General features: G+C 43.4%; 1 protein-coding gene across 1 annotated transcript in view; it reads right to left on the bottom strand.

The window, feature by feature from the left end:
- Positions 1–13,162, bottom strand: part of LOC123838968 (aldehyde oxidase 2-like) — an 87,091-nt gene that overhangs the window by 72,043 nt on the left and 1,886 nt on the right. Inside the window, 8 exon segments of the mRNA XM_045868274.3 lie at positions 889–969; positions 3,361–3,450; positions 6,685–6,746; positions 7,978–8,104; positions 9,478–9,536; positions 9,539–9,585; positions 11,070–11,166; positions 12,915–12,968. Of these exon segments, the coding sequence (XP_045724230.1) occupies positions 889–969; positions 3,361–3,450; positions 6,685–6,746; positions 7,978–8,104; positions 9,478–9,536; positions 9,539–9,585; positions 11,070–11,166; positions 12,915–12,968 (617 nt within the window).

Here is a 13,162-nt window from a genome sequence, read left to right as displayed (position 1 = left end):
AGTGGCTTTCCGACCTCATTCACTGTGCTCCAGCCAGGCTGCACCTTGCTCTGCCCCTTGGTCAGGGCAGGTGCTCTCCTACCCTTGACCCCTTTGCACCTGCTGTGTGCACTGCCTGGACTGCTTTTCCCCTACGGTCGAGGCTGCTCCCTCACTTCTGGTGAACTTTTTTCAAATGTTACTTTCTCAGAGAAATCTTCTCTGGTCAGTGTTCCAGCCCCCTTCTCAGTTTTATTTTTTCCTTCTTACCACTTCTCATTAGCTAACATGCTGTATCTCTTATCTATCATCTTGCTTATTACCTGTCTCTCCTACCAGATGACAACACCCTGTGGGTAGGTTTTTGTGTTAGTTTTGTTCCTTGCTCTATATTTAGTACCTAGAACAGTGCCTGGCATGTTGGTGGATGATTGATATTTGTTGAATGAGTGAATAAACACATCAGAACCCCTTCAGAAATAGGTATTTTATAGAATGGGACCACTAGATGCCAGAGAGGAGAGAGAGATGCTGATGGAGGGAAGGGTAGGTCATAGGGAGGGCTCTGGAAGTGCTTCTTGGGGTCAATGTACTAGTGTGGCTGGAAGACCAAGTTAGAAGCTGAGCAAAGCTGGATGGCTAGGACAGTCAACAGAGAGATGCTGCAGATGACAACGGTGAGCATAGTGACAAAGTCATTCAACAAAGAGCCTCAGCTGAGGCTTCAGGGAGTGTGTCCAGGGCATCAGCCAGGGAGGGCTTGCTGAGCTGGGTGGGGACAGGCTTCTTGATGTGATCAAATATTTCCACAGTTTGACAACTTCGCAGGAAGGAAAGGGTGGTTTTATAAAATTTAGTTTATAACCAGTGACATTTGAACAAACACATAAAGCACCCAACTTGTCTTACCAAGAGTTCTGGGGGAAATATGAGCTCCTGGGTAGGGTCCAAGGGCTGGAACTCATCTTCTGCAAATAACTCTGTGCAAATCTTTATAAAGGGCAGAAGATGGTCTTGTCAGCCCAGCTAAACCAGAAACAGCATTGTAATTCTTTACATTAATTAGGCAAAATGAACATAGTCATAATTCTCCTACTCTCCTAATATGAGAGTAATGGGAAATAGTTCAAACCAAATCAAAGTTTTAAATAAGAATCTTGTTGTAAGGGAAATACTGATTTGCCCCTGATATGATACTAAGGAAAAGAGTATTCTCTGAAATAGTTCAAAGAGTCCCCTGTGAAACACCAAGACCTTATATGAGAAACTATCAGAGGTCAGTAAGTCTGGCACTCAACTCCACTGGGCCCCAGCCACTGTCCTCTCACCAGTCAGGTCAGGATTCAAAATACTAAAGGCTCTGAGAAGTCCTGAAGTTTAAATAAAAATGACTCTAGACATACATGCCTATGCATAAACCACCCACACTAATTTTAATAACAATAGCTAACATTTATGGAGTGTTACATTCCAAGTGCTTTTACATGTATAATTGTTGTTTAGTCCTCACAACAATTATATAAAGAATGTAAATTATCATCTCCATTTTTACCAATTAGAAAACTAAAGCACAGTGGAAAGTTACCCAAACTCTAATCTTGTCTGAAAGAGATCTGTTTTAGCTTTGGAAACACTTATTCCCAGAAAACATTCCTAAAAAGGTGCAGCAAACTGGGAGAACCATGGGAAGCAGAGCTAGAGGTCTGTGTAGTGGAGAAGAACATGGGTAGACATCAGGGGCAGATCTGGGTTCATTCTCAGCTCTGTCACAACTTGGCACCCTCCCAAAAGAAAGGTACTTAACCTTTCTAAAGATAAATGGAAATAATGTATATTTTGAAGGGTAACTTGTGACAATTAGGTGAAATGGACTGACATTTGTCCAACACTCCCCCTCTTTTTCTGTTTCTCTGGGGTCTTTCCAGGTTCCAGAAGAGAAACTGTTCCTTATAAAGGCTCTTAGTAAGACCCCAGATTGAGGAATTACAGGCCAACGTCTGAATGATCAGTTTTGCATTAGCTAGAATTAGAAATGTAGGCGGTACCTGGGGGCAATAATGTGGTATGTCTTTAAAACCTAGGAATAAGCTGGTGTGTGAGAATGAAAATGTAAAAAAAATATAAAGAGTCAGATCTGAGGAATTAAAGTTTCCCCAAACAGGTGTTAGGCCAGGGCTTAATAGCTGGTCCAATAATAGAAGATCTTAACATAGCTTTAAGAGAAGGAACAGTCATGGGGCAGATCCCTGCCATCCAGCTGGTCTACCCTGATGGAAGAAGAGAGGGGTCTTCTGTGGTATTACCCTTAAGATTATCCAATTGCTCTGCATCCATGTTCACCAAGCAACCTCATTATAATGGAGCTTCCTATGTGTGTTTTCCTATAGGGAAAGGACATGCAGCTCAGTTACCATTAAGATCCACTTTATAATTGGGTTTCTGTAAATGAATATTAGGGCACATTCCAGTTTAAATATCATGTTCTTTTGAGTTTGGTTAAAGTGAGTCAGATGGTCCCCAGAGCCCAGTCATTGCCCAGATGGACTTCCCAAGGCCACAAAATTGAGGATAATTGAATGTATTGACCCCTCTGAGGCACACTGATCCTCTGTGAAGTGTTCATGGAGGGTGCAGCCTACCTTCTTTGGCAATAACCCTCTATTCCACTGCACATCTTCAGACCAAAATGAGGTGACAGTGGGAGGCCGAGAATGGGAACAAGGTAGGTGTGCGGGATAGAAATAGATACAGCAGGGGGATGATGGGCTCGGTTTTGTCTAAGGGCAGCTCTGTTCTCTCAGATTTCCTTGTCTACGGGGAGCGGACCCTATTTTATCCTTATTCCAACTTCTCTAAGTAATTCCTTTAAGAACTTGGCAGTGGGTCTTTTTTGGAAACTACTATCTCTCAGAGAGCAAAGCCAGAGACCACAATGTTTCCGGCTAAACTTCCCAGCTGTGGTGATCATGCCTTTGCCACGTGACTTGGACAGGCTCCCTTCCTGAGGTTGCAGTGCCCTCTCTCTGCAAAGGAGGGGACGTGGTGATAGAGGACAGCTCTGCCTGAGTGGGACCAGGCACAAAACCCCCTTCCCACCCAAGGATGGGACTCATCAGAGTTGGGGCAGGTCTTTTCCTCTTGTCTGAGTGGGTTTATGTTTTCTCGTTTCATCCCTCCAGAGACTGAAGGGGAAAATCAGAGGCTGGCTTTGAATCACCCCGTTATCAGGTTCCAAATGAAAAGTGCTTTATTCATGCATGTGCTCTGGAGATTTGAAAGTAATGCAGCGTACGACCATCAACACTTAACAAGCGAAGTTTTAACACGGGGCCAGCATTAAGCAATACTCTCAGGGAGAGGACGAAACAAACAGGGACTCACGTCACTTTCCCTGCGGAGTGAGGAAGAATCATTTCCTCCAGGATCCAAGCAGCATTTTCCTGTTCCTTTCTGTTGACAGCCATTTGACTCCTAGGACAGTGAAATGCCTTTAGATGAAAAACTTTTTATTTATTTATTTTTATTTATTTATTTTTTAAAAGATTTTTATTTATTTATTTGACAGAGAGATAGCGAGAGCAGGAACACAAGCAGGGGGAGTGGGAGAGGGAGAAGCAGGCCTCCTGCCGAGCAGGGAGCCCGATGTGGGACTCGATCCCAGGACCCCAGGATCATGACCTGAGCCGAAGGCAGACACCCAACAACTGAGCCACCCAGGAGCCCAGATGAAAAACTTTTTAATAGGTAAATGGGCATGTGCCTCGAAAGGCTTGGCAATTTAAATGTGACTCCAGACTTTTTTTAGTGGTTTCTGTTGGAACAGGGATAATCACAAGATCTTTTGCTTTATTTCAAAAATAGAATGATTAGGTCGTCTGGGTGGCTCAGTCGGTTAAGTGCCTGCCTTTGGCTCAGATCATGATCCCAGGGTCCTGAGATTGAGTCCTGCATCAGGCTCCCTGCTTAGAGGGGAGTCTGCTTCTCCCTCTCCCTGTGTGTGCATGTGCTCACTCTCTCTCTCCCTCAAATAAATAAATAAATTAAAAAAAATAAAATGATAATATAGACTATATGAAATATAAAATATGATGTATAATATATAGAAAAATATAATATATAGTATAATAATAATTATTTATATAATAATAAAGAATATAAAGAAGCATAAAAGAAACTGTAATTACCCTATTCCACTGATAATATTTTTATATATTATATATATGTACTATATTTATAGTACAATATACTTTTTATTTTGCCTTTTTATTCATTTATTTGCCTATTATTTTGTTCATTTATGTGTTTATTCATTTATATTGTGAATCTTTTTCCATATCATTAAAATGTCTTTATTTTTTTTAATTTAAATTCAATTAGTCAACATATAATACATCTAAAATGCCTTTAAAATATAATTTTGCTGATCATATAAAAGTCCATCTTCTGGCTATTCTATAATATATTCATAACATTTGCTATTGTTATATACTTAGGTTTTTTCCCTTCATTGTATAACTATAAATAACATATGAACATTTCTGTTCATTCCATGGACAGCTTTGTGTACGTCTCTGAATTTTTTCATAGGTGAATTCCTAGCGGTAGAATTAATTGATATACCTTTTAGGGCAATGATGATTTAATCATTCTCTAGAATATATAAGATCTAGCAACACTGAATGTTATCATTTATATAAGGACCTTTCAGACAAAAGAAAAGAAAAAAATAAAGAAAGATGGAGAAAAAACCTATTTTGGAACCAGGTGTTCTAGGCATTTGGGATCTGCATGGGACTGACTGAGAATGAATGGACAATCGAATTTTACAGCAGGTTTCCATTTACTGGTTCTTTCATTTCCCATTTCCTCCAAATCTACTTCTTGTGTCTTCTTCCTTAAATAATTTCTCCTCAGTATCTAGTAAAATACTTTCTTTCGATACCCCAGTTCTCTGCCCAAATGCCTCAGGCTGCCATCTTCCTAACTGTCCAAGAAGCAAAACCATCTGGGCCCAGTGACCAGAGCTTCCTCTTACTCAGAGCTCTGAGAGCATCCATGACGGGCCATGAATCAACTATAACAGAAACAGCCCATCTTCCCTTGACCTAGTAGATGTGAGCCTCAGGTATTTCCACTGGGGCCCACTTTCTTTCACCCATTAAAGTCCCTGGGGCTAGCTGGCTGCAGGTGGGTCTCCGACCACATTTTTGCCTTTATCCCCAGTCTGTGCCTGGAAAGGTGGATAACATCCATATTCCAGAGGGAGAGAGGTTTCCTTTAACTTCCTTTATTCATATTTGACAAGTGTTTCACTTACACTGGCAATTTGATGGGTTTACAAGCTTTTCATTTTATTTCTCAGCTTATCAACTTTGGCTCCCCTGTGTGGCAGCAGAAGTCTAGGACATGCACCTACGGGGGCTGCCTGGCTCTGGGGAGAGGGATACACCTGCTGGTCCACTTCCAGGCCCACCTCTACTATTTGTGGAGCTAGGGCAAGAGTATAAATGGATATCCCGGTCTTGGCCTGCTGCCCTCCTCTTCCCACCCTGGCTCTGTTCTGAACTGAGGGGCCTCAAACACCTGTGTGAACATCCCGGGCTGAATGCCTCAGTTCCGTCCACTCTTTCCAGAAACAGCCAGTTGTTGGCTGCCCTCTAACCTAGGGGGGCACACACTGGCTGTTATGATCTGCCCTAGGAAGATGGGCTCAGGAAGAGGTTGGTGTTAGGCCTGGGAATGGGGTCAAGACCAAATCTGGAGCATGGTCTAGAAAAGGGTGAAGGGTCCAGCTGAACAAGTCACCTGGCTCCATGGTCTCCTGAGAATGGCTGGAGGAGGGACCAGCAAGGGGCCTTTCCAAATGTGGAGTCCCCCTTGCTTGGGAATAAGGGCAGCACTACACACATCCATCCTGCCTCAGCAGCATTGTCAGGAAACTGTAGCAACTAAGTGCCAGCCAGAACTTTGCTACATGCTTTGCAAATGATTTCTCATTTGATCTTCACAGCAGCCCAGTGAAGCACCCCATTTTATCTTATTTTATTTTATTATTTTAAAAGATTTTATTTATTTATTTGTCAGAGAGAGCAAGCACAAGCCGGGGGAGCAGCAGGCAGAGGGAGAAGCAGGCTTCCCGCCAGGCAGGAAGCCCTATGCGGGACTCGATCCCAGGACCCCGGGATCATGACCTGAGCAGAAGGCAGATGCTTCACTGACTGAGCCACCCAGGCGTCCATCACCCCACTTTATGACAGAAACTCCCTGTGCTCTTGTACTTGGGGTTGAATTTTGGATTCCACTCTGCATATTTGGTTTCTTTACCTGCTTAAACTTTTCCAGCCAGTCTGAATTCTTGGAACTCACCTTGCCTCCCCAAAGCAAATTCCACACCTTTGCTTGGTGTGGAACCCTCCTACCTGTGCTGTCCTGGTGCCTCGTGTAACTAGTGATGGAAGATATCTGGGTGCCTGGTTAGATCCCTGCCTGCCCTCTGTGGTGGGGTGTGGAACACCAGAGGTGCTGTAACTTTCACCCTATCCTCAACAAATAGCTAAAATTCTCATGAGTCAGTTGAAACTAACTCACTTGGTCTCCCTTATAGTCTGTTTAGATGATCTAAACAGTTCAACCCCTGTATTCCCAGCCTTGACCAGCTGTCACTGTCATTCTTGCTCTGTAGGGTGTCCCCAGTCACCTACTCACCACACAGAAGGTCCTTCCATTCGCGAGAATTGGCCGATACCCGATGCAGCGGCACAGATTACCTTATCAGAGAAGAAGCATGCTTATCAGTAGGCTTTATTTTCACTAGTTTCTTTCCAAAGTTAAAACAGACCTAGGTTTTGTTGTTGTTGTTATTTTTGAGAGTGTTTAAATATCTGCCAGACCGTCCAATGCTTTTTTCCTCTTCTTAGAACATGAACCTTCCCACCACATCAATCCCACTTTTATTTTCTGTCCTAAAGAAGATGATCATCCATCTGGTGAGCTCACTTGCATTCATCTATTAGTTTATTCATTCATTCAACATGTGTCTATGTAAGATACAGGGGATCCTAAAACAAGAAAACGTAGGCCAGTTCTAAGGCACGGTGTGATTCTCCGTAATGGGGCAGAGAGAGCAAAGGAAGCAACTGGTAGATTATGAGGGTGTCTGTGCTCACCCTTCAGGTCTCAATCTAAGAATCTGTGTATTTAACAGATGACTTGTTTAGAGACTGTTGACACCTGAGAATGGTGTTTATTGATCCTGCAAAAGGGATATGAGTAGGTACTCCTCTCTAGTAACTTAAACCCATTTTTAAATTTAAAAGCGTCCTTTCAATATGTGAAGGGCTCTGTTGTGGGTTGAACTGTGTCCTCCAAAAAAGATATGTTGAGGTTCTGACACCTAGAACCTATGAATGTGACCTTATTTGGAAATAGGACCGCTGCAGATATACTCAAGTTAAATTGAGGTCATACTGGATTAGAGTCCATCCTAATCCTTATAAGAACTAGTGTCCTTATAAGAAGAGGAAAATTTGGACACAGACACGGGGGGGGAAGCCCATGAGAAGACAGGGGCAGAGACTAGGGTGATGCGTCAAGGAATGCCAGGTTGGTTGTCAAGCACCAGAGGCAAAGAAAAGGCAAGGAGGAGTCCTCTTTTAGAGCTTTCAGAGGGAGCACGGCCCTGCTGACATCTTGGTTTCAGACTTGTAGCCTCCACAGCTGTGAAAGAATAAATTCCTGTTGTTTTAACTGACCTAGTTGGTGACACTGTTACGACAGCCCCAGTGAAGGCAGCCAAGTAAGTCACTGGATAGAGAACTCAGGTGTCAAGATGTGTGTGTGTGGCCTCTCCAGCAAGTGCTCTGCCATTCTTCTCTGCTCCTGGGTGAGCTGTAGCTACTTTAGAAACAACCAGGGGGCCCCTCAGTGGGGCTGAGATGACCTTGTGAGTGGGGTGGAGCAGCCTGAAGCGTGTGGTGGTTTTTTCCATGTCAGCCCTACCTCCCAGGGCTTCCACGAGCTGTTCCTCTGAGGGCTGCGGGTGGTTCCTAAGCAGCGTGTACATGGACATCACCATCCCAGGGGTGCAGAACCCACACTGGGTGCCGTGGCTCTTGACGATCCTCTCCTAGAAGGACACATGCATGATCACAGGCCTTTCTGTTGTCACCACTCCTCACCAGAGTCCCCATCTGGCACCTCCCTTATCATGCTGGAACCCAGTGCCTGAGCAATGCACCCCTGCCCTGGCTCAGAGATGGCCAGCATCCCCTTTCCTATGCTGCTCTGGAGGAGGTGACCCAGAAGCCATATTCTATCATTATAATCATCTCTCAAGCTCAGATGCCCAGATCCTTCTAACTGGGAGTTAACAGTGTGCAGCTTCTATTCCCAGAGAATTGTCTGGAAATCAGTAATTATAAGGAAAGTACGTGTACGTGTCAGAAATGATTTTCTTGAATACCTCCATGTCTTGTCCAGCTTAATTCTGACCATGGGGCCACCTCTTTTTGATTGATTTGGAGACTATTTACTGTTGACCTCACTTTACCTTCTTTAAATTCTTTTGTGTTGGCTCAAAAGGAATTCTACTTTCAAAGAGCCAAGATTTTTGTCTGTGTCCTAGATCCTTGCTATTTAAAGTGTAGTCCATGGACCAGTGGTGTCGGTTCTACCTGGGAGCTTGCAGGAAGTGCAAAACCTCAGGCCTCTGCTCCAAAACTCCTGACTCAGAATCTGTATTTTTAACAAGCTCCCAGATGATTCTTAGCACATTAAAATTTGGGAAGCCCTGTTCTGGATTTCAGAGTGTTATCCTCTTTGATCTCCCCAGACATTCTAGTAAATTCTGCTGGGTCCTTGGCCTTTGCTGACCTTTCCTAGAATTGATTCTCATGTTGTGAAACCCAGAGACCCTCTGGGTTCCTCCTGCTGGAAGCACCTGCGGTCCTGGTGGATCTGGACCTATGATTCCCCAGTTCTCTAGCTCCCTTCTTTGTGACAATGACAGAGGAGTCGATGTGTTTTCTGCCAATGCTTAAAACCAGCCTCTCTGTTCCAGCTTCAAGTTAAGATTTGGAGAAATGATTGTCCATGTGCTCTGGTACAGTCAGCCTCAGTTCTGATTTTACTCTCAAGACCTCCTATGCCACAGGGGATGATCCTGAGTTTTATCTTGTTCGCCTCTGACATTTTATCCTATGAATAATATCCTGTGTACAATATTTACTCCAGCCTATAGTCACATAGGCATCAATCAATGTTTTGATAATCCTGCTTATCATTCAAGTGGAAAAAGTAAGAAAAAAAGATGATCATCTAATAAAATGTGGATGGATTTCCAGCTTTCTTTAAATCACCTAGGTGTTATTATCTTGATCAATATGCATCCAAAGCTTCTACTTACCTGATTACAACCTAGAAGCTCCAGGCAGCATAGTCAACACAGTGTTGGTTAAAAAGAAAAAGTTAAGAAGTGAGAAAATTACAGTGTGCTCTTACCTGCACTGGGTGAAGTCTGGTGTTGATGCTTCCAACACCTTCCATGGTGGTGACAGCAGCCCTGTCAGAGAGCAGATGGGCACCAGGCACGCAGTAATGGAGAAGTGTCTTCATATGAGCAACACAGGAAAATCAAGGAGAGTAACACAGTCCTGCCTCTTGGGGAATCTGGGAACCAAGAAGGGCAGCAGAAAACTCCCCAAGCCTATCATTCAGCCTGGGGAATGGGGAACTGGAGGGGTGACAGGGAAGGAGAATTTAGAGTCCTCTCTGCTGACACTGTACTATCTGTAAGAATTGAGGATCCTTAGAGGGAACCCGGGCATTCTGAACTTCAGAAAAACTTTCTAAGCCCATACAGACCCACTTGGGTCTGGACTCAATGGGAATGAACTCATGTCATCAGGAGTATGATTGGACCTCAACTAGTATTCATTAGGATATTGACCCCATAACAGGTAAAAGGTACACTTATGTCTTTTATGTTTACATTTGAGAATTTTTTTACTTGTTAATTTTAAAATCTCTGGATAAGTTCATTCAACAGTGGAATGACATGTGTTCTGAGGCCATTTCTTGATTTCTTGGGCCAGTGGATTTGGGAGCAGCCCAAGTCCTGGAATCTGGCCCTAATTAAAGGATGCAATTGTGGCCCAGGTCCTTGCTCTGCAGGGTTGGTTCAGCCCAGCAGTAGAAAAGGCATTATCTTCAGAACCAGAACATGTAGAGGTTCAAGTCCTTGTTCTAGAAACTTGTGTGATCTTGAACAAGTCACTTCATCTCTTTAAGCCTCAGTTTCCTCATCTGTAAAATGAATGGTTTGCCTAAATTGGGGTTTCTTAACATGGGACGCATAGATGTGTTGGGTTTGGCCAGCAAACCCTGAGGTGGTGAATGAAAAGATTACTCCAGACACCTTAGTAGGAGAAAGGAGAAGGCGACGGGGGACCAGAAGCTCTAGTTGCGAAAGGTCCCAAGCTGGCTTCTGTCTGCCCCCACCTTTATTGTGAATGTTATCAACACAACAAGGGAATAAGAAAAACAGGAAGGACTGTGAAGCCTTAAAAATCAGGGCAATGGCCTAGGGAGTATTGTGTGATTAGAACGAGCTGTGCTCATGACGCATGTGCAGACAGGAAGTACATGGAGTACATGACCGCCAAAGATAAATGTTTCTCCGAAGTCAAGCATTTACTCCCTGGATGAGCACATTGAGCTGCTATGAGGATCTGGCTGTTTTCAGCCCAGAAACCTTAAAGGGGCCCAGTTTTCTGGACACTCCTTCTTTGCTTTTCAACTGGTCTCACCCCGGGAGGCATGTGTTTATTAAATCTTCTCTAGATAGGCAGTATGAATTCCCACACAGATGGGCCTTAGGAGGTCTGTAATCTCCCTGAAAGTATGTGCAAAATATAATTAGTTTATGTACTTTCTGAGTAGAGAGCTCATAGCTTTTATCCAATTTTCAGAGGGGGTGAAGATCTAAGGAGGGTTAGAATCACAAGGGCTTAGAGACATTTTGCACTCAGATGGGAATACAAGCCTGGCAAAGAAACAAAGCCCTCCTGGCCTCTGGCTTCTGGGTAGGATACCTGATCTTCACGGACAGAGGGTCACGCTTCGACACCATCACAGTGCAGGCCCCACACCCTCCTCCTCCACAGGCGTACTTGGTTCCTGTGAGGCGTACTAGAGAGGCTGTTCAAGGAAAAGATGCACGGCACACATGTCACCCCCTTACAGCTGCCTCCCTGGGGTGTCACTAGTGAGGAAGATCTTCTTTTGGGGGGTGAAGGGTAGGTCTGAGAAGTCATTTGCCTGCCAGGTCTCAGTAAAGGCCACTCTAGATCCTATTAGTTGTGTGATACTGAACAGACTAACCTTTCCTGTCAGTTTTCTCACTTGCAAAGAGGGAAAAGTAATACCTACTTTATCTTCACAGGCTTATCATGAACATCTTATAGGACGATGGCTGTAAAAGCCCTTTGAAAAGCCCTATTTCGTTATAGGTATTCTGGGTCCCAATCGTGTAATTGGGAGAGAAGATCTTATTTTTAGCAGTTCAATGTATTCTAGTTTTGTCCATTTGTATTGCATTGGTTTTGTTTTTTAATTATTTTATTTTTTCTTTTTAATTTTTAAAATTTAAATTCAATTAATTAACATATAATATTAATTTCAGCGGTAGAGGTCAATGATTCATCAGTCTTATATGATACCCATCCCTCATTATTACATCACAAGTCCTCCTGAATGTCCATCACCCAGCTACCCCATTCCCTCACCCCCCTCTCCTCCAAGGAAACCTCAGTTTGTTTCCTACGATTAAGAGTCTTATGGTTTGAAAATAAGTGACTGAGCCTTTGGCAAAAACTCCCATCCTTACTTTCAGATCTCACCTAACGTGTCCCTGTGCTCTTGCTTGGTCAGAGTCGAAGCCCAAATCCAGGCTCAGACTCCACCCCCTCTCTTTACTCCTCCTTCTTCCTAATTGTGGTCCACTTCCAGCCAGTTTAGTTTATGAGATTGGATGTAATTCATTCGACTGGTTCAGAAGATTTCAGAATCACTGGCTTTTTTTTTTTTTAAGCCATAAGGCTTGTTCATCTAAACTAAGTTCTAACATCAGATGCTTATCAGAGAGGCACGTAAATGAGTGGAGTGGGCTGCGTGTACCTGGAGAGCTTGTGCCCATTCTAGATAGGGCGCTAGGGCAGTCCCTCCCTGCTCAGCAAGACGGCTGCCATGCAGCAACGACTACTTTCTCATTTCTCATGAGAAGCTGAAAAATCTGGAGTTTTTAAAATATGAGATTTCCTAATTTTCAAACATTGATAACTAACTAAACACCATGTGGACTTTTAAGCAAAACTTGTCCATGGGCTGACTCCATCAATTTATAATTTCTGCCATTTCTTTACTTACCTTTTGGCTTCTTGGAGAGATACATTAGACCTACCACTTAAAATGTTTGTCATTATGAAGATCTCAATTTCAGAATATAAAATGGTCGGCAAAAATCTCTCATAAGAGAACGGATGTAGGGAAAGACTATCTTTTCTGATGATACATGCTCTTCCTGAATCTGGAGAATCTGGTTTCCTGCCAGGACAGGGTACATGCAACATAAACCCCGATTATATAACCACCCTCCTGGGGATTTGGAGAGCCCTTAAAGGAATAATTAGTGCTGAAGTAAAGAGCTTAGCTTCTATTTCATTGCTATTAAATCCAGATATAAGAAGCTCTGGGGAAACTTCATCCTCTCCAAATAGCCCAATTAACTTACTATCCTTAAAACCACTGCCAAAAGCAGAGACAGCAAGGGCCAACGGGGCCGACTGGAGACAGAGAAGTTAGATTAGTTTTCATAATCATAGCAGGCTTAAGTTTTAAGGCAAACATAGACACTGCCCAGATTTTGATCAAGAGAATCCAGTTCTTTCGTAGGAAGGTCAGCAGAGTGACTTCTGGGTCCACATTCCTATCACCTGCGTTGGAAACAGAAAAGAGATTTATTATGGGGATTGAGAGGGTGACCCACAGTAATGTCTGTTGTGGCCTGCTTGATTTAGGCACTCGGGTATAATACTTTCATTTGCCCATTTATTTTTTTGCTCTGAAGGCAAACAAGTTTCATATATGTGTACAGAGCTGGAGACTTACCAAGTGTGACAACAATGCT

This window comes from Mirounga angustirostris, unplaced genomic scaffold, assembly GCF_029215605.1.
Source record: "Mirounga angustirostris isolate CCGP_5_RB_7025 unplaced genomic scaffold, mMirAng1.0.hap1 SCAF_3, whole genome shotgun sequence".
Taxonomy (NCBI): Eukaryota; Metazoa; Chordata; class Mammalia; order Carnivora; family Phocidae; genus Mirounga; species Mirounga angustirostris.
This window is presented reverse-complemented; position numbering and strand designations above follow the sequence as displayed.